Source organism: Bufo bufo, chromosome 11 (genome assembly GCF_905171765.1).
Source record: "Bufo bufo chromosome 11, aBufBuf1.1, whole genome shotgun sequence".
NCBI lineage: Eukaryota > Metazoa > Chordata > Amphibia > Anura > Bufonidae > Bufo > Bufo bufo.
The window spans coordinates 101,582,495-101,606,523 of NC_053399.1; the positions used below are offsets into that span (position 1 = coordinate 101,582,495).

General features: G+C 52.6%; 2 protein-coding genes across 2 annotated transcripts; one reads left to right on the forward strand and one right to left on the reverse strand.

The window, feature by feature from the left end:
- The first annotated feature begins 2,028 nt into the window (after nucleotides 1-2,028).
- Nucleotides 2,029-23,796, forward strand: LOC120982025 (methanethiol oxidase-like). Its single transcript, XM_040411892.1, has 12 exons — nucleotides 2,029-2,180; nucleotides 13,526-13,582; nucleotides 16,082-16,194; nucleotides 16,368-16,553; nucleotides 16,626-16,746; nucleotides 16,833-17,015; nucleotides 17,099-17,280; nucleotides 17,400-17,478; nucleotides 22,364-22,485; nucleotides 22,590-22,682; nucleotides 22,789-22,907; nucleotides 23,420-23,796. The coding sequence occupies exons 1-12, from the start codon at nucleotides 2,177-2,179 to the stop codon at nucleotides 23,580-23,582; spliced, it is 1,422 nt and encodes a 473-aa protein (XP_040267826.1). The 5' UTR covers nucleotides 2,029-2,176; the 3' UTR covers nucleotides 23,583-23,796.
- LOC120982023 lies at nucleotides 3,240-11,631 on the reverse strand. The gene is made up of 2 exons (XM_040411889.1): nucleotides 11,482-11,631; nucleotides 3,240-5,979 (listed from the first exon to the last, which is right to left on the reverse strand). The coding sequence occupies exon 2, from the start codon at nucleotides 5,938-5,940 to the stop codon at nucleotides 4,438-4,440; it is 1,503 nt and encodes a 500-aa protein (XP_040267823.1). The 5' UTR covers nucleotides 5,941-5,979; nucleotides 11,482-11,631; the 3' UTR covers nucleotides 3,240-4,437.
- Nucleotides 23,797-24,029: the final 233 nt, after the last annotated feature.

Here is a 24,029-nt window from a genome sequence, read left to right on the forward strand (position 1 = left end):
CTAGAAGGAGGAGGACAGAGTAATGTAGAGGGCAGAGGACAGGTCTAGAAGGAGGAGGACAGAGTAATGTAGAAGGTAGAGGACAGGTCTAGAAGGAGGAGGACAGAGTAATGTAGAGGGCAGAGGACAGATCTAGAAGGAGGAGGACAGAGTAATGTAGAGGGCAGAGGACAGGTCTAGAAGGAGGAGGACAGAGTAATGTAGAAGGCAGAGGACAAGTATAGAAGGAGGAGGACAGAGTAATGTAGAGGGCAGAGGACAGGTCTAGAAGGAGGAGGACAGAGTAATGTAGAGGGCAGAGGACAGGTCTAGAAGGAGGAGGACAGAGTAATGTAGAAGGCAGAGGACAAGTATAGAAGGAGGAGGACAGAGTAATGTAGAGGGCAGAGGACAGGTCTAGAAAGAGGAGGACAGAGTAATGTAGAAGGCAGAGGACAGGTCTAGAAGGTAGAGGACAGATCTAGAAGGAGGAGGACAGAGTAATTGTCATATATCTTCTATATGAAAGAATCTTCATATAAAAGAGAGGATAAAAATATAACAATTATATTCTCCTTCAGGCGGACATAAAAAATGCCTCTAAGGGCTCTTTCACACCTGCGTTATTGTCTTCCGGCATAGAGTTCCGTCGTCGGGGCTCTATGCCGGAAGAATCCTGATCAGGATTATCCTAATGCATTCTGAATGGAGAGAAATCCGTTCAGGATGCATCAGGATGTCTTCAGTTCCGGTACGGAACGTTTTTTGGCCGGAAAAAATACCGCAGCATGCTGCGCTTTTTGCTCCGGCCAAAAATCCTGAAGACTTGCCGCAAGGCCGGATCCGGGATCAATGCCCATTGAAAGGCATTAATCCGGATCCGGCCTTAAGCTAAACGTCGTTTCGGCGCATTGCCGGACCCGACGTTTAGCTTTTTCTGAATAGTTACCATGGCTACCGGGACGCTAAAGTCCTGACAGCCATGGTAAGTGTAGCGGGGAGCAGGGGAGCAGCATACTTACCGTCCGTGCGGCTCCCCGGGCGCTCCAGAGTGACGTCAGGGCGCCCCAAGCGCATGGATCACGTGATCACATGGATCACGTCATCCATGCGCATGGGGCGCTCTGACGTCATTCTGGAGCGCCCGGGGAGCCGCACGGACTGTAAGTATACTGCTCCCCCGCTCCTACTATGGCAACCAGGACTTTAATAGCGTCCTGGCTGCCATAGTAACACTGAACGCATTTGGAAGACGGTTCCGTCTTCAAATGCTTTCAGTACACTTGCGTTGTTACGGATCCGGCAGGCACCTCCGGCAAGTGGAGTACACGCCGGATCCCAACAACGCAAGTGTGAAAGAGGCCTTAGTTCTTTATCAAGTATCTTAATTTGATTTGTGCAAGCAGTAAAACAAAGGGACAATTGTATATGCAAAATATATAATCGTTTATTATAAAAACAAAGAATATAAAAACAATACAACTGCAAAACAAATGATGAAGTTACAAAGTAACACCCAAAATGTACCACACGGTGGTGTGTAATGTAGAAGGCAGAGGACAGGTGTAGATGCAGGAACACAGAGTCATGTAGAAGGCAGAGGTCTCTCCGCTCTGTCTGTGGTCAGCACTGGCAGGCGTGATGATATAATTGGATCTCACCCCATGGACCCCTACAGGGGGCGCCTCTATACCCCACTGTCCACCAGAGCAGCACATTACAGATTGGGGTCAGCAGTGTGATGGTGAGTATTATGGGTACACCCTAATGTCTGCTCCATGTGCTGATAGTGGCCGCCCCGCCTGTGGGTGTGAGATGTGGAGACAGCCAGTCAGCGCTGCCCTCCCCTGTCCACCCCCAGGGTATATAAGAAGAGACAGCGGAGACCTGCACCCGGAGAGACAGCAGCCTGTAGAGACCTGCACCCAGAGAGACAGCAGCCTACAGAGACCTGCACCCAGAGAGACAGCAGCCTGCCGAGACCTGCACCCGGAGAGACAGCAGCCTGCAGAGACCTGCACCCGGAGAGACAGCAGCCTGCAGAGACCTGTACCCAGAGAGACAGCAGCCTGCAGAGACCTGCACCCAGAGAGACAGCAGCCTGTACCCAGAGAGACAGCAGCCTGCAGAGACCTGCACCCAGAGAGACAGCAGCCTGCAGAGACCTGTACCGTGTTAAAGAGACAGCAGCTACACCATGGGTGAGAGTCCACGTCCTCTTCTCTGTCCGCTTAAACTTTCCGCCTGCCTGCAGTGCAGAATTTCCTCTTGTCTGTGGGAGGAGAGGCCAGAGATAACACAGAGCTGGGTGATTTAACCCATTATATCCCAGGAGTAGTGTTAATTATGTCATGTGGTTATCACTCCACTGGCCCATGCTGTCCATGTAAGTGACCGTCACTTCCTGCTGTCCATGTAAGTGACCGTCACTTCCTGCTGTCCATGTAAGTGACCGTCACTTCCTGCTGCCCATGTTAGTGACCGTCACTTCCTGCTGCCCATGTTAGTGACCGTCACTTCCTGCTGCCCATGTTAGTGACCGTCTCTTCCTTCTGCCCATGTTAGTGACCGTCACTTCCTGCTGCCCTTGTTAGTGACCGTCACTTCCTGCTGCCCATGTTAGTGACCGTCACTTCCTGCTGCCCATGTTAGTGACCGTCACTTCCTGCTGCCCATGTTAGTGACAGTCACTTCCTGCTGCCCATGTTAGTGACCGTCTCTTCCTTCTGCCCATGTTAGTGACCGTCACTTCCTGCTGCCACTGTGAGTGACCGTCACTTCCTTCTGCCCATGTTAGTGACCGTCACTTCCTGCTGCCCATGTTAGTGACCGTCACTTCCTGCTGCCCATGTTAGTGACCGTCACTTCCTGCTGCCCATGTTAGTGACCGTCACTTCCTGCTGCCCATGTAAGTGACCGTCACTTCCTGCTGCCCATGTAAGTGACCGTCACTTCCTGCTGCCCATGTTAGTGACAGTGTAAGGAAGAGCCTGCTGTCCCTTTTCCCTCATTCATCAGTGGGGGGCCCCCGTTTCCCTCAGTCATCCTTTGGGGGGTTGGGGCCCGTTTCCCTCAGTCCTTGGTGGGGGCCCCATTTCCCTCTGTAATGTGATGTGTGGGGTGCAGCGCATGGGTGACTCATGTTGTGTATATTAATCTCAGGACCCTGCAGAGTATGTGGCGGTTTCATCACCACCCGCAGCCTGGGCACCCGAGGTGTGGTGGCAGTAGTCCTGTCTCCTGTATGGGTGGTATATGGCAGTAGTCCTGTCTCCTGTATGGGTGGTATATGGCAGTAGTCCTGTGCTCCTGTATGGGTGGTATATGGCAGTAGTCCTGTCTCCTGTATGGGTGGTATATGGCAGTAGTCCTGTCTCCTGTATGGGTGGTATATAGCAGTAGTCCTGTCTCCTGTTTGGGTGGTATATAGCAGTAGTCCTGTCTCCTGTATGGGTGGTATATGGCAGTAGTCCTGTCTCCTGTATGGGTGGTATATGGCAGTAGTCCTGTCTCCTGTATGGGTGGTATATAGCAGTAGTCCTGTCTCCTGTATGGGTGGTATATGGCAGTAGTCCTGTCTCCTGTATGGGTGGTATATGGCAGTAGTCCTGTCTCCTGTATGGGTGGTATATAGCAGTAGTCCTGTCTCCTGTATGGGTGGTATATGGCAGTAGTCCTGTCTCCTGTATGGGTGGTATATGGCAGTAGTCCTGTCTCCTGTATGGGTGGTATATGGCAGTAGTCCTGTCTCCTGTATGGGTGGTATATGGCAGTAGTCCTGTCTCCTGTATGGGTGGTATATAGCAGTAGTCCTGTCTCCTGTATGGGTGGTATATGGCAGTAGTCCTGTCTCCTGTATGGGTGGTATATGGCAGTAGTCCTGTCTCCTGTATGGGTGGTATATGGCAGTAGTCCTGTGCTCCTGTATGGGTGGTATATGGCAGTAGTCCTGTCTCCTGTATGGGTGGTATATGGCAGTAGTCCTGTCTCCTGTATGGGTGGTATATGGCAGTAGTCCTGTCTCCTGTATGGGTGGTATATAGCAGTAGTCCTGTCTCCTGTATGGGTGGTATATGGCAGTAGTCCTGTCTCCTGTATGGGTGGTATATGGCAGTAGTCATGTCTCCTGTATGGGTGGTATATAGCAGTAGTCCTGTGCTCCTGTATGGGTGGTATATGGCAGTAGTCCTGTCTCCTGTATGGGTGGTATATGGCAGTAGTCCTGTCTCCTGTATGGGTGGTATATGGCAGTAGTCCTGTCTCCTGTATGGGTGGTATATGGCAGTAGTCCTGTCTCCTGTATGGGTGGTATATGGCAGTAGTCCTGTCTCCTGTATGGGTGGTATATGGCAGTAGTCCTGTCTCCTGTATGGGTGGTATATAGCAGTAGTCCTGTCTCCTGTATGGGTGGTATATGGCAGTAGTCCTGTCTCCTGTATGGGTGGTATATGGCAGTAGTCATGTCTCCTGTATGGGTGGTATATAGCAGTAGTCCTGTGCTCCTGTATGGGTGGTATATGGCAGTAGTCCTGTCTCCTGTATGGGTGGTATATGGCAGTAGTCCTGTCTCCTGTATGGGTGGTATATGGCAGTAGTCCTGTCTCCTGTATGGGTGGTATATGGCAGTAGTCCTGTCTCCTGTATGGGTGGTATATGGCAGTAGTCCTGTCTCCTGTATGGGTGGTATATAGCAGTAGTCCTGTGCTCCTGTATGGGTGGTATATAGCAGTAGTCCTGTGCTCCTGTATGGGTGGTATATGGCAGTAGTCCTGTCTCCTGTATGGGTGGTATATGGCAGTAGTCCTGTCTCCTGTATGGGTGGTATATGGCAGTAGTCCTGTCTCCTGTATGGGTGGTATATGGCAGTAGTCCTGTCTCCTGTATGGGTGGTATATGGCAGTAGTCCTGTCTCCTGTATGGGTGGTATATAGCAGTAGTCCTGTCTCCTGTATGGGTGGTATATGGCAGTAGTCCTGTCTCCTGTATGGGTGGTATATAGCAGTAGTCCTGTCTCCTGTATGGGTGGTATATGGCAGTAGTCCTGTCTCCTGTATGGGTGGTATATGGCAGTAGTCCTGTCTCCTGTATGGGTGGTATATGGCAGTAGTCCTGTCTCCTGTATGGGTGGTATATGGCAGTAGTCCTGTCTCCTGTATGGGTGGTATATGGCAGTAGTCCTGTCTCCTGTATGGGTGGTATATGGCAGTAGTCCTGTCTCCTGTATGGGTGGTATATGGCAGTAGTCCTGTCTCCTGTATGGGTGGTATATGGCAGTAGTCCTGTCTCCTGTATGGGTGGTATATGGCAGTAGTCCTGTCTCCTGTATGGGTGGTATATGGCAGTAGTCCTGTCTCCTGTATGGGTGGTATATGGCAGTAGTCCTGTCTCCTGTATGGGTGGTATATGGCAGTAGTCCTGTCTCCTGTATGGGTGGTATATGGCAGTAGTCCTGTCTCCTGTATGGGTGGTATATGGCAGTAGTCCTGTCTCCTGTATGGGTGGTATATGGCAGTAGTCCTGTCTCCTGTATGGGTGGTATATGGCAGTAGTCCTGTCTCCTGTATGGGTGGTATATGGCAGTAGTCCTGTCTCCTGTATGGGTGGTATATGGCAGTAGTCCTGTCTCCTGTATGGGTGGTATATGGCAGTAGTCCTGTCTCCTGTATGGGTGGTATATGGCAGTAGTCCTGTCTCCTGTATGGGTGGTATATGGCAGTAGTCCTGTATCCTGTATGGGTGGTATATAGCAGTAGTCCACATCCAGTTGGCCCCTCTGTACAGGGACGTCTCTTCCTGGTCTGCAGTCCTTCCTGGAGGCCTCCATGGATTTTCACAGCTGTGCCTCATCAGGACATCTCTGCACGTAGTCCCCTCGTTGCGTGCCGCAATAACTCTGCTTCTATGGGCAATAAATCTGAGAGATGTGACCAGAGCTGCGTCCGCACCATAAAATGTTCTCATAAAAAAGTGATAGGACGTGATGACTGCTCGTTCTGTGACCTGTATGTAATGACCGGTGTCACGCAAAGGGAGGGAAATGGGAAGGCCCTGTCCAAGGGAGAGGGAAAGGTGGTGACCCCTGACTCACCTTGCGGCTGGCACCTGACTGCCCTGACGTCCCTAGACGGGTTCCTCACCCGTACGCCGATCACGTGCCTAAACCCTGGCTTTCCCTAAGATGAGCCCTGAGTAGTGAACGGGGCGGTGGGATCACTAGTCCGCACCACTGACACTAAGAGGAAAACACCAAGGGGAGGACAGACAATACAGACAAACATATAATCCCAGGTGGGCGACAGCAGCAGACCACAAAGGCCCAACAGGGATCCGGAGGGTAACGTTCTGGAACAACAACCAGGAAACACAGCTACACAGCTCCAGTGGGTCAGTATAGAAGTCCAGGCAGGAAGCTCTATATCTGGCAACCAGAGAAGTGGGAGAGAGGAATATAAGGAGGTTGGGATTGCTGGACAAGAAACAGCTGAGGAGAAGGAGCTACGGATCCCTGAGTGAGCCAAAAAGGGTTGCAAGGCAAACCCAGAAAGCTACCATTAAGAAACAGCACTATCTTACATAGAGCGCGCAGCCACCAGCTGCGACTTCCTGACCCCGGGAATAACGGAGTCAGACGTGGCTCTTGACACCCTCGTGACAGTACCCCCCTTCCACGAGGGGCCTCCGGACACTCAGGACTAGGTCTCTCAGGATGAGAGGCATGAAAAACCCGAACTAGCCTGTCGGCGTTTACCTCAGACGCTGGAACCCACATTCTTTCCTCGGGACCGTAACCCCTCCAATGCACCAGATATTGAAGAGAGCGGCGGACCCGACGAGAATCAACAATTTTGGATATTTGAAACTCTAGATTACCATCCACAATAACAGGAGGGGGTGGCAGCGGTGATGGTTCTAGAGGTGGAACATATTTCTTGAGTAACGACTTATGGAAGACGTTATGGATTTTAAAAGTCTGAGGTAGCTCCAGGCAAAAAGCCACGGGGTTAATGATGGCTACTATTTTGTAAGGGCCAATAAACCTAGGACCCAGTTTCCAAGAGGGAACCTTTAATTTAATATTCCTAGTAGACAACCACACATAGTCATTCACTCCTAGGTCCGGACCTGGCGACCGTCTCTTATCAGCCATGCATTTATATTTACCTCCCATATTTTTCAAGTTAGCTTGCCCCTTCTGCCATACCGATGAAAGAGATGACGAAAACCGTTCCTCTTCGGGAACCCCAGAAGACCCCCCCTCTTTGAAAGTACAGAATTGGGGATGAAAACCGTATGCACCAAGGAATGGTGACTTGCCAGTGGATTCCTGACGACGATTATTTATGGCAAACTCAGCTAACGGTAAATATGATGACCACAACTCTTGGTTTTCAGACACAAAACATCTTATATATGTCTCCAGGTTTTGGTTGGTACGCTCAGTCTGTCCATTCGACTGAGGATGGAAAGCTGAGGAAAAGGACAAGTGTACCCCCAAACGGGAACAAAAAGCTTTCCAAAATTTAGAAATAAACTGGGTTCCCCGATGCAAAACAACATCGGAAGGGACCCCGTGAAGCTTCACGATTTCACTGATGAATACCTGAGCAAGAGTCTAAGCATTAGGTAGTGCGGGTAACGCAATGAAGTGTACCATTTTGCTAAACCTGTCCACTACTACCAAGATAACTGTTTTACCTGCAGACAAAGGTAAGTCAGTGATAAAATCCATTGACAGATGTGTCCATGGCCTATTGGGAATGACGAGTGGTAATAGAGACCCTGCAGGACGTGTATGAGAGACTTTTGCGCGCGCACAAGTAGAACAAGAAGACACAAAATCCATTACATCCTGACGCAACCTTGGCCACCAAAAACGACGAGACAATAGCTCCAAGGTTGCTTTACTACCCGGGTGCCCAGCAAGTGCCGAATTATGATGTTCCTTTAATAATTCGAGATGCAGGTTCAACGGTACAAATCATTTCTCTGAGGGGCAAGAGACTGGGGCGTCCCCCTGGGCCTCTAACAGCTTCCCCTCCAGAACAGAGTGTACCGCAGAGACAACCACTCCTCTTTGTAGAATGGGCACCGGATCACTCACATTACCCCCTCCAGGGAAACAACGAGATAGTGCATCAGCCTTGGAATTTTTTGACCCAGGACGATAGGTAATCACAAAGTTAAACCTGGTAAAATATAGCGACCACCTAGCTTGTCTAGGGGTGAGACGCTCAGCTGATTCGAGGTACAAAAGGTTTTTGTGGTCCGTAATCACAGTGACGGGGTGGATTGCCCCCTCTAAAAAGTGACGCCATTCTTCAAACGCTAGTTTAATAGCTAATAGTTCCCTATTGCCAATATCGTAGTTCTTTTCTGCTGCAGATAGTTTTTTAGAAAAGAAAGCACAAGGACGCCATTTGCCAGGAGACGGACCCTGAGACAGCACCGCCCCCACTCCCACCTCTGACGCATCGACTTCAACAATAAAAGGCTGGGAGACATCAGGTTGGATTAGTACAGGTGCCGAGATAAACCTCTCTTTTAGAGAGGAAAAAGCAACTTTAGCGGCGTCAGACCATTTAGAAAAATCAGTCCCCTTCCTAGTCATGTCAGTAAGGGGTTTTACAATCACCGAATAATTTTTAATGAATTTTCTATAGAAATTTGCGAAGCCCAAGAACCGTTGCAGAGCTTTGAGGTTCTCAGGAAGATCCCAATCTAAAATTGCCTGGACCTTCCTAGGATCCATACGGAAACCTGAAGCAGATAATAGATATCCCAGGAATTGTATCTCCTGAACGGCGAAGACACATTTTTCAATTTTAGCATATAATTCATTCGTCCGTAGGACCTGCAGTACTTGTCTGACATGCACCTCATGTGTTCTCAGATCAGACGAATAAATTAAAATATCATCTAGGTATATTACCACAAACCTGCCGATTAGATGACTAAAAATATCATTAACGAAATGTTGGAAGATGGCAGGAGCATTGGTCAGACCGAAAGGCATAACTAGATTTTCATAATGCCCCTCAGGGGTGTTAAAAGCTGTCTTCCACTCATCCCCCTCCTTAATACGAATCAGATTGTAGGCCCCCCTAAGATCAAGTTTGGAGAATCACCTAGCACCCGCAATCTGATTAAAAAGGTCAGGAATGAGAGGAAGAGGGTATGGGTCTCGGATGGTTATCCGGTTTAATTCGCGAAAATCTAGGCAAGGACGCAGGCCCCCATCTTTCTTTTTAACGAAGAAAAACCCTGCAGCCACGGGTGAAGAAGAGGGTCTGATGTGTCCCTTAGCCAAGCTCTCGGAGATATAATCTTTCATGGCTTGTCTCTCTGGACCCGAAAGATTATATAACCTGGTCTTGGGTAATTTTGCGCCGGGAATAAGGTTAACCGGGCAATCATAAGGACGATGAGGTGGTAGTTTCTGACAACCCTTTTCAGAAAAAACATCCTCAAAGTCCGAAATAAATGTAGGTAGGGTAGTTATGGAGGCGACTAAGCAATTGCTATTTAAGCAATTTTCTCTGCAATGCTCACTCCACTCCAATATCTCCCTGGCCTGCCAATCCACCACTGGATTGTGCGCTACCAACCAGGGAAGACCCAACACCACCGGAGTGGGAAGCCCCTCCAGAACATAACCTGAAAGCATCTCGTTATGGTGGTCCCCTACCCGAAGGTGTAAGTTATGGACAATGTGAGTAAGGTTTCTCTGAGACAGAGGAGCAGAATCAATAGCGAATATGGGAATAGGTCTCTGTAGCGTACAGAGAGACAAACCCATAGTGCGGGCAAAATGGGCATCTATCAAATTTACCCCTGCTCCACTGTCTAGAAAGAAAGAAATAGTCTCCGTCTTATCACCAAAAACAATAACCGCTGGCAACACAAATTGCGATGTACGTATGGAGGAAACGTATACCCCCCGGCTGACATCCTCCACACAGCCTGGGGTTAGAAGTTTTCCGACGGTCTTTTGTTTTTGAGAAAGGAAGGACAGACATTAATAAAATGACCCCTCTCCCCACAGAAAAAACAAACCCCACGCCTACGGCGAACCTCGGGAGGACGGACCTGACGAGTAGTTCCTCCTAGCTGCATAGGCTCGTCTAAGTCCGTACAGACTAACTGCTGCTTGGGAGGGGTTACCAATTGCTCCGGATTTTTCAATCTGTCCCTAAGACGTCTATCTATTCGGATAGAAAGGGACATAACCGCATTAAGGGAAAAGGGGGTCTCATATAATGCAAGCGCATCCTTAACCCTTTCGGATAACCCAGAGCAGAACTGACTCCTGAGAGCCGGGTCGTTCCACTGGGTATCCGTAGCCCACCTACGAAACTCTGAGCAATACTCCTCTACCAGCCGCTCTCCTTGTAGGAGTCTCCGTAATTTTGATTCCGTCAGTGTGACTCGGTCAGGGTCGTCATATCTGAGACCCAAGGCCCCAAAAAATTCCTCCACTGACCGGAGAGCCTGGGAATCAGTAGGTAAAGAGAACGCCCAGGACTGAGGATCCCCCTGCAGCAAGGAAATAACAACCCCCACCCGCTGTTCTTCATGACCTGAGGAGTAAGGGCGCAGCTTAAAATATAACTTACAGGCCTCACGGAATGTCAAAAACTTGTCCCTTCCCCCAGAAAATCTGTCAGGAAGAGCAACCTTGGGTTCCGCAACAACCTGGTTACCTGTATCAACCGCTGGGCTTGCGGTCAGTTGTAATTGCTGCTGTTGCTGGAGGACCGACGCCTTCAATCCTGCCACCTCCAAAGACAGGCCTTGAAGTTGCTTTGACAAAGCAGCAATTGGATCCATACTGGATTCTAAGTAGGGATACCTACACAAAATAAGGGCCAGATATAATGTAATGACCGGCGTCACGCAAAGGGAGGGAAATGGGAAGGCCCTGCCCAAGGGAGAGGGAAAGGTGGTGACCCCTGACTCACCTTGCGGCTGGCACCTGACTGCCCTGACGTCCCGTGCGGCGATCACGTGCCTAAACCCTGGCTTTCCCTAGAATGAGCCATAGATAGTGAACGGGGAGGTGGGATCGCTAGTCCGCACCACTGACACTAAGAGGGAAACACCAGAGAGAGGACAGAGAATACAGACAAACACATACACCCAGGTGGGTGACCACAGCAGACCACAAAGGTCCAACAGGGATCCGGAGGGTAGCGTTCTGGACCAACTACCAGAGAACACAGCTACACAATGGGTCAGTATAGAAGTCCAGGCAGGAAGCTCTATATCTGGCAACCAGAGAAGTGGGAGAGAAGAATATAAGGAGGTTGGGAGTGCTGGACAAGAAACAGCTGAGGAGAAGGAGCTACGGATCCCTGAGTGAGCCAAAAAGGGTTACAAGGCAAACCCAGAAAGCTACCATAAAGAATCAGCCCTATCTTTATACATAGAGCGCGCAGCCACCCGCTGCGACTTCCTGACCCCGGGAATAACGGAGTCAGGCGTGGTTCTTGACACCCTCGTGACACTGTATCAGACTGCTCTCTGCCAGCTGCTGCCGTCCAGTGCACTCACATCATAGGGCCAGTAAAAAGACTGCTGTCTATGGCCACCAGATACTCACCAGTGAGCCTCTCCATAGGGAGTAGTGGGGAGACTGGGGGAGCGCTCTATAGAGAGTAGTGGCAAGACTGGAGGAGCGCTCTATAGAGAGTAGTGGCGTGACTGTGAGAGCGCTCTATAGAGAGTTGTGGCGTGACTGTGAGAGCGCTCTATAGAGAGTTGTGGCGTGACTGGGGGAGCGCTCTGTAGAGAGTAGTAGGAGGACAGGAGGCGCGCTCTATGGAGAGTAGTGGGGGGACTGGGGGAGCACTCTATAGAGAGTAGTGGGGAGACTGGGGGAGCGCTCTATAGAGAGTAGTAGGAGGACAGGAGGAGCGCTCTATGGAGAGTAGTGGGGAGACTGGGGGAGCGCTCTATAGAGAGAAGTAGGAGGACAGGAGGAGCGCTCTATGGAGAGTAGTGGGGGGACTGGGGGAGCGCTCTATAGAGAGTAGTGGTGGGACTAGTGGAGCGCTCTATGGAGAGTAGTGGTGGGACTAGGGGTGCGCTCTATAGAGAGTAATGGTGGGACTAGGGGAGCGCTCTATAGAGAGTAGTGGTGGGACTAGGGGAGCGCTCTATGGAGAGTAGTGGGGGGACTGGGGGAGCGCTCTATAGAGAGTAGTGGTGGGACTGGGGGAGCGCTCTATAGAGAGTAGTGGGGGAGCGCTCTATAGAGAGTAGTGGTGGGACTGGGGGAGCGCTCTATAGAGAGTAGTGGTGGAGTGGGGGAGCGCTCTATAGATAGTACTAGCGGGACTGGGGGAGCGCTCTATAGAGAGTAGTGGTGGAGTGGGGGAGAGCTCTATAGAGAGAAGTGGCAGGACTGGGGGAGCGCTCTATAGAGAGTAGTGGTGGAGTGGGGGAGCGCTCTATAGAGAGTAGTGGTGGAGTGGGGGAGCGCTCTATAGAGAGTAGTGGTGGAGCGCTCTATAGAGAGTAGTGGTGGGACTAGGGGAGCGCTCTATAGAGAGTAGTGGCAGGACTGGGGGAGCGCTCTATAGAGAGTAGTGGGGGAGCGCTCTATAGAGAGTAGTGGGGGAGTGGGGGAGCGCTCTATAGAGAGTAGTGGTGGGACTAGGGGAGCGCTCTATAGAGAGTAGTGGCGGGACTGGGGGAGCGCTCTATAGAGAGTAGTGGTGGAGTGCGGGAGCGCTCTATAGAGAGTAGTGGTGGGACTGGGGGAGCGCTCTATAGAGAGTAGTGGTGGGACTGGGGGAGCGCTCTATAGAGAGTAGTGGTGGACTGGGGGAGCACTCTATAGAGAGTAGTGGTGGAGTGGGGGAGCGCTCTATAGAGAGTAGTGGTGGGACTAGGGGAGCGCTCTATAGAGAGTAGTGGCAGGACTAGGGGAGCGCTCTATAGAGAGTAGTGGCAGGACTAGGGGAGCGCTCTATAGAGAGTAGTGGCAGGACTGGGGGAGCGCTCTATAGAGAGTAGTGGTGGAGTGCGGGAGCGCTCTATAGAGAGTAGTGGTGGGACTGGGGGAGCGCTCTATAGAGAGTAGTGGTGGGACTGGGGGAGCGCTCTATAGAGAGTAGTGGTGGACTGGGGGAGCACTCTATAGAGAGTATTGGTGGAGTGGGGGAGCGCTCTATAGAGAGTAGTGGTGGGACTAGGGGAGCGCTCTATAGAGAGTAGTGGCAGGACTAGGGGAGCGCTCTATAGAGAGTAGTGGTGGGACTAGGGGAGCGCTCTATAGAGAGTAGTGGCAGGACTAGGGGAGCGCTCTATAGAGAGTAGTGGTGGGACTGGGGGAGCGCTCTAAAGAGAGTAGTGGCAGGACTGGGGGAGCGCTCTATAGAGAGTAGTGGTGGAGTGGGGGAGCGCTCTATAGATAGTACTAGCGGGACCCGGGGAGCAGAGTTCTCCCTGCAGGATGGAGAAAGCGCGCTGATATACAGAGCACCCACTGCTCCAGAAGTGATGACCCTAGAGACGTCCTCACATACTGTCTTCTTCTTTCTAGCTCAGTGCCGATCGTCCTGTGGCCCCGGGTACAAGACTCCTCTGGATGCCATGAAAGGTACAGACCGCTCCTAATATGGCCGGAAATCTTCCCATATATGTGACTATATGAAACTGTGTAATGTATATTATTAGAGGCCAGTGACCTCCCTCCACCGGCTCCACTCTATAGTCTGCTATGGTCCCTGATCTCGAGGGCGGTGGCTTCAGATGCTGCCTCATCCATGACTACACGTGATGTACAGTGGATATACAAAGTCTACACGCCCCTGGTAAAATGTCCGGTTTCTGTGATGTAAAAAAATGAGACAAAGATAAATCATTTCACAACTTTCTCCCCCTTTAATGTGACCTAAAAACTGCACAACTCAACGGAAAAACAAACTGAAATCTTTTAGGTGGAGGAAAACCAAAAAAACTATAATAATCTGGTTGCATAAGTGTGCACACCCTTACACTAATACTTTGTTGAAGCCCTTTTGATGTTATTCCAGCACTCAGTCTTTTTGGGTCTGAGTCTATCAGCATGGGCACATTTTCACTCTTCTTTGCGGAAACCCTCTAAATCTGTCAGATTGCGAGGGCATCTCCTGGGCACGGCCCTCTTCAGATCACCCCACAGATTGCGAGGGCATCTTCTGGGCACGGCCCTCTTCAGATCACCCCACATATTGCGAGGGCATCTCCTGGGCACAGCCCTCTTCAGATCACCCCACATATTGCGAGGGCATCTTCTGGGCACGGCCCTCTTCAGATCACCCCACATATTGCGAGGGCATCTCCTGGGCACGGCCCTCTTCAGATCACCCCACATATTGCGAGGGCATCTTCTGGGCACAGCCCTCTTCAGATCACCCCACATATTGCGAGGGCATCTCCTGGGCACGACCCTCTTCAGATCACCCCACAGATTGCGAGGGCATCTCCTGGGCACGACCCTCTTCAGATCACCCCACAGATTGCGAGGGCATCTCCTGGGCACAGCCCTCTTCAGATCACCCCACATATTGCGAGGGCATCTTCTGGGCACAGCCCTCTTCAGATCACCCCACAGATTGCGAGGGCATCTCCTGGGCACAGCCCTCTTCAGATCACCCCATATATTGCGAGGGCATCTCCTGGGCACAGACCTCTTCAGATCACCCCACAGATTGTCAATCGGATTCAGGTCTGGGCTCTGGCTGGGTCATTCCAAAGTTTTAATCTTCTTCTGGTGATGGTGAAGCCATTTCTTGGCTGATTTGGATGTATGCTTTGGGTCGTTGTCAGGCTGAGAGATGAAGTCCCTCTTCATGTTCAGCTTTCTAGCAGAAGCCTGAAGGTTTTGGGCCAATATTGACCGGTATTTGGAGCCGTTCAGAATTCCCTCCAGCTTAACTAAGGCCCCAGTTCCAGCTGAAGGAGAGCAGCCCCTTGGCATGATGCTGCCCCCACCAGGCTTCACTGTGGGGATAGGCTTCTTCTGGCGATGTGCAGGGTTGTTTTTGGGCCAAAGGTATCTTTTGGAATTATGGCCAAAAAGTTCCACCTTGGTTTCATCAAACCATAACACCTTTTCCCACATGCTTCTGGGAGACTTCAGATGTGTTTTTGCAGAATGTAGCCTGGCTTGGATGTTTTTCTTGGTAAGAAGAGGCTTTCGTCTTGCCCCTCTGCCCCATAGCCCAGACATATGAAGAATACGGGAGATGGTGGTCACATGGACCACACGGCCAGGACTTGCCAGATATTCCTGCAGCTCCTGTAATGTTGCTGTCGGCCTCTTGGTCGCCTCCCAGACCAGTTATCTTCTCGTCTTTTCAACCGTTTTGGAGGAACGTCCAGTTCTTGGTAATGTCATTGTTGGGCCATATTTCCTCCACTTGATGATGACGGTCTCCACTGTGTTCCATGGTAGATCTAATGCCTTGGACATTCTTGTGTCCCCTTCTCCTGACTGATACCTTCTAACAATGAGATCCCTCTGATGCTTTGGAAGCTCTCTGTGGACCATGGCTTCTTCTGTGGGATGTGACCAAGAACATTTCAGGAAAGACCAACTAGAGCAGCTGAGCTTTATTTGGGGTTAATCCGAGGCCCTTTACATGATGGCCGGTGTATGCCGACTCCGATCTAGTACTGTGATTGCTTCATTCTGAACACAGCGACATCCCCAGTTATAGGAGAGTGTGCACACTTATGCAACCACATTATTTTAGTTTTATATTTTTTCTTCCCTCCACCTAAAAGATTTCAGTTTGTTTTTCCGTTGAGTTGTACAGTTTATAGGTCACATTAAAGGGGGAAAAAGTTCTGCAATGATTTATCTTTGTCTCATTTTTTTACAGCACAGAAACCGGACATTTTACCAGGGGCGTGTAGACTTTTTATATCCACTGTAGATAAGTATCCCACATGTGTGAACAGGAGGTACAGCCGCTGATGGGAAGAGCAGAGCCGTCCGTTATTTGCAGTCTGGTAATCACTGTGTCACACACGACTTGGGGACGGGGCGTCCTGCCGGTGGTGCCTTTCTCTGGGGGTCCCCTGTTTACCTGTAATGATGCTTCATGTTCAGGTCCACGTGAAGAGCTGGTTTACGCTCCCTGCATCTATCGTAACACCGGGATCAAGAAGCCGGATTACTTGTCCACCGTGGATGTGAACCCCGAGTCTGCGCAGTACTCGCAGGTAATGGCCGTGTCAGCCCGTCCCCGCTGCATTGACCTGGGATATTTACTCCACGGTTCTAGATCAGGTGACTGTACGTCCATAGGAGGCTCTAGTGTCTGAGTGTGAGCTCTGTGGGTGAGTGTAGGTCCTCCTCGGGGAGCGCAGGAGGTGATTCGTTCTCCATTTTCCAGGTCATTCACCGTCTGCCGATGCCCCACCTGGACGATGAGCTGCACCACTCGGGCTGGAACACCTGCAGCAGTTGCTTTGGGGACCCTTCTAAAGTGAGGAACAAGCTGATCCTGCCCTGTCTCATATCCTCCAGGGTCTACGTGGTAGATGTGGGCACTGACCCACGAGCCCCTTGTCTGCACAAGGTGGGTATCACCCGAGGTTGTCGAGTTTTTCTGTGTCTCCTGGGTCCTGACCATTTTGTGTCCGCTCTACAGGTTGTGGAAGCTGAAGATGTGAAGAAGAAGTGCGGCCTGGGGAACCTGCACACCTCGCACTGCCTGGGCTGCGGGGAGATCATGATCAGCTCCCTGGGAGACCCTGAAGGGAATGGCAAAGGTGAGAGTGCCCCCTAATGTTACCGTGATCTGAGTGCTGGCCATAATACATGGGACTGCTCCAGTAACTTCTGCTCCACATCTCAGGAGGCTTTGTTTTGCTGGATGGTGAGACGTTCAAAGTGAAGGGGAACTGGGAGGCAAAAGGACAAGCGGCACCGTTCGGCTACGACTTCTGGTACCAACCGCGGCACAACGTCATGATCAGCACCGAGTGGGGAACCCCAAATGTTCTCCGTGATGGATTCAAGATAGAGGATGTAGCAGCAGGTAGGATGTCTACCAGTCACTTCCATCTTATCTGAATCTCGTGATTTCAGGGTGCACAATGTGGTCCATCTTCTGTTCTCCAGGACACTATGGCCACCACATTCACGTGTGGGACTGGAGCAAGCACACCCGCATACAGAGCCTGGACCTGGGAGATGATGGGCTGATCCCCCTGGAGATCCGCTTCCTACACAATCCAGATGCTGATCAGGGGTTTGTCGGGTGCGCCCTCAGCAGCTCTGTCTTCAGATTCTATAAGGCAGAGGTGAGGAGGTGGTGGGGCTCAGGGTTTGGATTTGTGGAGTGCACGTCTTCGGATACAATTGTAGACTGGAGACGTTCACTTCAGATGTCGGACTGATGTCTAATGTCTTCTTTCCTCAGGATGGAAAATGGGCAGCAGAGAAAGTGATCCAGGTGCCAGCCAAGAAAGTCCAGGGCTGGGCGCTCCCGGAGATGCCAGGTGGGTGGTTTTGTGTGTCATTGTCCCTCTGACCATCCAGTCATAAAACTGCTGGGCGTGCTGATCCAGGTCTCTGGACTCTCCCGTGTGCAGGTTGTGGGTGAGCTGCAGTTATGTGGCTTATAATCCCTTTGCTCCAGTCACATCCAAAGCTGCCGCTCCCTACAACAGAACAGGTTTTTCACATGTTGCGCAGGATTCTTCCATAGATCACATGGCATGTCCTCTCCACGAGGTGAGCAGATTTATAATCGGCACACCCTAAACTGTGCTGCACGTACACTCCTGACGCGATTTGGGGTTGTCTTTGTGGGGGTAAATTAGGATTATTTGGGGTTGTCTGTTTTGATTTGGGGTGTCTGTGTGGGGTCTCTCATGATGATTTGGGATGTCTGTGTGCAGTGTCCGACACCGTTGAGCTGTCACCATGTGTTGCTGCTCTCCGGAAGGGATGCTAAGGCGTGATGCACCCCAATGTGAAATAAGTCCAGAGAGTCAGTGTCTGCAGGGTGCTTCTTTACTGGAGGAATTCAGGTGCAAGGCAAGGCACAGGGCTGGCTTCTCCAGTCTCTTCCCTCAGACGAGGCACAGGGCTGGCTTCTCCAGTCTACTCCCTGAGAAGAGGCACAGGGCTGACTTCTCCAGACTCCTCCCTGAGAAGAGGCACAGGGCTGACTTCTCCAGACTCCTCCCTGAGACGAGGCACAGGGCTGGCTTCTCCAGTCTCCTCCCTGAGAAGAGGCACAGGGCTGGCTTCTCCAGACTCCTCCCTGAGAAGAGGCACAGGGCTGGCTTCTCCAGTCTCTTCCCTCAGACGAGGCACAGGGCTGGCTTCTCCAGTCTACTCCCTGAGAAGAGGCACAGGGCTGACTTCTCCAGACTCCTCCCTGAGAAGAGGCACAGGGCTGACTTCTCCAGACTCCTCCCTGAGACGAGGCACAGGGCTGGCTTCTCCAGTCTCCTCCCTGAGAAGAGGTACAGGGCTGGCTTCTCCAGACTCCTCCCTGAGAAGAGGCATAGGGCTGGCTTCTCCAGTCTCCTCCCTGAGACGAGGCACAGGGCTGGCTTCTCCAGTCTCCTCCCTGAGAAGAGACACAGGGCTGACTTCTCCAGACTCGTCCCTGAGAAGAGGCACAGGGCTGACTTTTCCAGACTCCTCCCTAAGACGAGGCACAGGGCAGGCTTCTCCAGTCTCCTCCCTCAGACGAGGCACAGGACTGGCTTCTCCAGTCTCCTCCCTGAGAAGAGGCACAGGACTGGCTTCTCCAGTCTCCTCCCTGAGAAGAGGCACAGGGCTGGCTTCTCCAGACTCCTTCCTGAAAAGAGGCACAGGGCAGGCTTCTCCAGTCTCTTCCCTGAGAAGAGGCATAGGGCTGGCTTCTCTAGTGTCCTCCCTGAGAAGAGCCATAGGGCTGGCTTCTCCAGTCTCCTCCCTGAGAAGAGGCATAGGGCTGGCTTCTCTAGTCTCCTCCCTGAGAAGAGGCACAGGGCTGGCTTCTCCAGTCTCCTCCCTGAGAAGAGGCATAGGGCTGACTTCTCTAGTCTCCTCCCTGAGAAGAGGCACAGGGCTTGCTTCTCCAGTCTTTTCCCTGAGAAGAGGCATAGGGCTGGCTTCTCTAGTCTCCTCCCTGAGAAGAGGCACAGGGCTGGCTTCTCCAGTCTCCTCCCTGAGAAGAGGCACAGGGCTGGCTTCTCCAGTCTCCTCCCTGAGAAGAGGCACAGGGCTGGCTTCTCTAGTCTCCTCCCTGAGAAGAGGCACAGGGCTGGCTTCTCTAGTCTCCTCCCTGAGACGAGGCACAGGGCTGACTTCTCTAGTCTCCTCCCTGAGACGAGGCACAGGGCTGACTTCTCCAGTCTCCTCCCTGAGAAGAGGCACAGGGCTGGCTTCTCTAGTCTCCTCCCTGAGACGAGGCACAGGGCTGACTTCTCTAGTCTCCTCCCTGAGAAGAGGCACAGGGCTGGCTTCTCTAGTCTCCTCCCTGAGATGAGGCACAGGGCTGACTTCTCTAGTCTCCTCCCTGAGACGAGGCACAGGGCTGACTTCTCTAGTCTCCTCCCTGAGACGAGGCACAGGGCTGACTTCTCTAGTCTCCTCCCTGAGACGAGGCACAGGGCTGACTTCTCTAGTCTCCTCCCTGAGACGAGGCACAGGGCTGACTTCTCTAGTCTCCTCCCTGAGACGAGGCACAGGGCTGACTTCTCTAGTCTCCTCCCTGAGAAGAGGCACAGGGCTGGCTTCTCCAATCTCCTCCCTGAGAAGAGGCACAGGGCTGGCTTCTCCAGTCTCCTCCCTGAGAAGAGACACAGGGCTGGTTTCTCCAGACTCCTCCCTGAGAAGAGGCATAGGGCTGGCTTCTCCAGTTTCCTCCCTGAGAAGAGGCACAGGGCTGGCTTCTCCAGTTTCCTCCCTGAGAAGAGGCATAGGGCTGGCTTCTCCAGTCTCCTCCCTGAGAAGAGGCACAGGGCTGGCTTCTCCAGTTTCCTCCCTGAGAAGAGGCATAGGGCTGGCTTCTCCAGTCTCCTCCCTGAGAAGAGGCATAGGGCTGGCTTCTCCAGTCTCCTCCCTGAGAAGAGGCATAGGGCTGGCTTCTCCAGTCTCCTCCCTGAGAAGAGGCATAGGGCTGGCTTCTCCAGTCTCCTCCCTGAGAAGAGGCATAGGGCTGGCTTCTCCAGTCTCCTCCCTGAGAAGAGGCATAGGGCTGGCTTCTCTAGTCTCCTCCCTGAGAAGAGGCACAGGGCTGGCTTCTCCAGTCTCCTGCCTGAGAAGAGGCATAGGGCTGGCTTCTCCAGTCTCCTCCCTGAGAAGAGGCATAGGGCTGGCTTCTCCAGTCTCCTCCCTGAGAAGAGGCATAGGGCTGGCTTCTCTAGTCTCCTCCCTGAGAAGAGGCACAGGGCTGGCTTCTCCAGTCTCCTCCCTGAGAAGAGACACAGGGCTGGTTTCTCCAGACTCCTCCCTGAGAAGAGGCATAGGGCTGGCTTCTCCAGTTTCCTCCCTGAGAAGAGGCACAGGGCTGGCTTCTCCAGTTTCCTCCCTGAGAAGAGGCATAGGGCTGGCTTCTCCAGTCTCCTCCCTGAGAAGAGGCACAGGGCTGGCTTCTCCAGTTTCCTCCCTGAGAAGAGGCATAGGGCTGGCTTCTCCAGTCTCCTCCCTGAGAAGAGGCACAGGGCTGGCTTCTCCAGTTTCCTCCCTGAGAAGAGGCACAGGGCTGGCTTCTCCAGTCTCTTCCCTCAGACGAGGCACAGGGCTGGCTTCTCCAGTCTACTCCCTGAGAAGAGGCACAGGGCTGACTTCTCCAGACTCCTCCCTGAGAAGAGGCACAGGGCTGACTTCTCCAGACTCCTCCCTGAGACGAGGCACAGGGCTGGCTTCTCCAGTCTCCTCCCTGAGAAGAGGTACAGGGCTGGCTTCTCCAGACTCCTCCCTGAGAAGAGGCATAGGGCTGGCTTCTCCAGTCTCCTCCCTGAGACGAGGCACAGGGCTGGCTTCTCCAGTCTCCTCCCTGAGAAGAGACACAGGGCTGACTTCTCCAGACTCGTCCCTGAGAAGAGGCACAGGGCTGACTTTTCCAGACTCCTCCCTAAGACGAGGCACAGGGCAGGCTTCTCCAGTCTCCTCCCTCAGACGAGGCACAGGACTGGCTTCTCCAGTCTCCTCCCTGAGAAGAGGCACAGGACTGGCTTCTCCAGTCTCCTCCCTGAGAAGAGGCACAGGGCTGGCTTCTCCAGACTCCTTCCTGAAAAGAGGCACAGGGCAGGCTTCTCCAGTCTCTTCCCTGAGAAGAGGCATAGGGCTGGCTTCTCTAGTGTCCTCCCTGAGAAGAGCCATAGGGCTGGCTTCTCCAGTCTCCTCCCTGAGAAGAGGCATAGGGCTGGCTTCTCTAGTCTCCTCCCTGAGAAGAGGCACAGGGCTGGCTTCTCCAGTCTCCTCCCTGAGAAGAGGCATAGGGCTGACTTCTCTAGTCTCCTCCCTGAGAAGAGGCACAGGGCTTGCTTCTCCAGTCTTTTCCCTGAGAAGAGGCATAGGGCTGGCTTCTCTAGTCTCCTCCCTGAGAAGAGGCACAGGGCTGGCTTCTCCAGTCTCCTCCCTGAGAAGAGGCACAGGGCTGGCTTCTCCAGTCTCCTCCCTGAGAAGAGCCACAGGGCTGGCTTCTCTAGTCTCCTCCCTGAGAAGAGGCACAGGGCTGGCTTCTCTAGTCTCCTCCCTGAGACGAGGCACAGGGCTGACTTCTCTAGTCTCCTCCCTGAGACGAGGCACAGGGCTGACTTCTCCAGTCTCCTCCCTGAGAAGAGGCACAGGGCTGGCTTCTCTAGTCTCCTCCCTGAGACGAGGCACAGGGCTGACTTCTCTAGTCTCCTCCCTGAGAAGAGGCACAGGGCTGGCTTCTCTAGTCTCCTCCCTGAGATGAGGCACAGGGCTGACTTCTCTAGTCTCCTCCCTGAGACGAGGCACAGGGCTGACTTCTCTAGTCTCCTCCCTGAGACGAGGCACAGGGCTGACTTCTCTAGTCTCCTCCCTGAGACGAGGCACAGGGCTGACTTCTCTAGTCTCCTCCCTGAGACGAGGCACAGGGCTGACTTCTCTAGTCTCCTCCCTGAGACGAGGCACAGGGCTGACTTCTCTAGTCTCCTCCCTGAGAAGAGGCACAGGGCTGGCTTCTCCAATCTCCTCCCTGAGAAGAGGCACAGGGCTGGCTTCTCCAGTCTCCTCCCTGAGAAGAGGCACAGGGCTTACTTCTCCAGTCTCCTCCCCGATGACGCTAGGAAACCAGGGGGTATGTGACAGACACGCACCATACAAGATGGCGGCCAAACCTAATCTCCTCATCGAGGGTGCACCCCGATTAGATGTCCTGGGCTGATTAACCTTCTGTTCTCTGCTCCCCAGGTCTGATCACGGATATCCTGATCTCATTGGATGACCGTTTCCTGTACTTCAGTAACTGGCTGCACGGTGACATCAGACAGTATGACATCACTGACACCAAGCATCCCAAGATGGTAGGACAGGTAAGTGGCAGATGGGAGCCCCCAGAGCCTCATAAGACAGCTCCCAGGATACCGCCGCAGCCACCGCCATGTTCTCTGCTCACCTGACGGTGTCTCCTCTGCAGGTCTTCCTTGCGGGCAGCATCCTGGACGGGGGTCCGGTCACCGTGCTGGACGACCAGGAACTGGACAGTCAGCCAGAGCCAGTGACTGTGAAGGTGAGGGGTCACAGTCCTGCAAGCCCCCATAGCATCATGTCCCCCCCCACTGTCCTGGTCCCTGGGGCCCCATACTACCATGCCTCTTTACTTGTGTGTCTTATAGGGGAGGAGGGTCCCCGGGGGCCCCCAGATGATCCAGCTCAGCCTGGACGGGAAGAGGCTCTATGTGACCACATCTCTGTACAGCGCCTGGGACAAGCAGTTCTACCCCGACATGATCCGGTAAGAGACGCCCGCTACGCCCGCAGAACACAACAGGGGCCGATCAGGGCCTCGAAAGCTTCAGCGGGTTAGATACAGGCTGCCGAGGAGTCCTCATGGTATGTAATATACAGGTTCCTCCAGGCCCGGCAGACTCAGGAGGTTAGATACAGGCTGCCAAGCAGTCCACATGGTATGTAATATACAGGTTCCTCCAGGCCCGGCAGACTCAGGAGGTTAGATACAGGCTGCCGGGGGCCCTCATGGTATGTAATATACAGGTTCCTCCAGGCCCGGCAGACTCAGTGGGTTAGATACAGGCTGCCGGGGGCCCTCATGGTATGTAATATACAGGTTCCTCCAGGCCCGGCAGACTCAGGAGGTTAGATACGGGCTGCCAGGTGCCCTCATGATATGTAATATACAGGTTCCTCTGAGTTTGGTGGAGCAGTCATGGGGTGTGGATGATAATGTCGCCGCCCTTTGGGGCCCAGCGCGGTCTCATATGCGTTCCCTCCTTGTGTCCACCACAGGGACGGCTCAGTCATGTTACAGATCGATGTGGACACTGACAAGGGAGGCCTCACTCTGAACCCCAACTTCATGGTGGATTATGGGGCGGAGCCGGATGGTCCGGTCTTGGCGCACGAAGTTCGCTATCCAGGCGGAGACTGCAGCTCTGACATCTGGATCTAGAGCTTCCTCAGACGAATGAACCCTCTGATGGGATGTACTACTACTCCCAGCAGGCACCTCTCAGGTTACAGGTTTTGCTTCCACTAATTTTGAGGATTTCAGGCATCAATGTGTCGGCACCACGTCCATGCGACCACCATTGCTGATCAGATTTTATACTTGTGATTCTGCGGCTTTAACCCTTTAATATCCATTAAATTTCTTGGTTTTGTCACCTCATCGCAACCGCTGTCTTGTGTTTACAACTTCAAACTGTGTAGGGGTAGAATAAAAAGGGTATAATACAGGATGTACCTCAGGGGAGGAGCCAAAGGAGATAATACAGGATGTACCTCGGGGGAGGAGCCAAAGGAGATAATACAGGACGTACCACGGGAGAGGAACCAAAGGAGATAATACAGGACGCACCCCGGGGGAGGAGCCAAAGGTGATGATACAAGACGTACC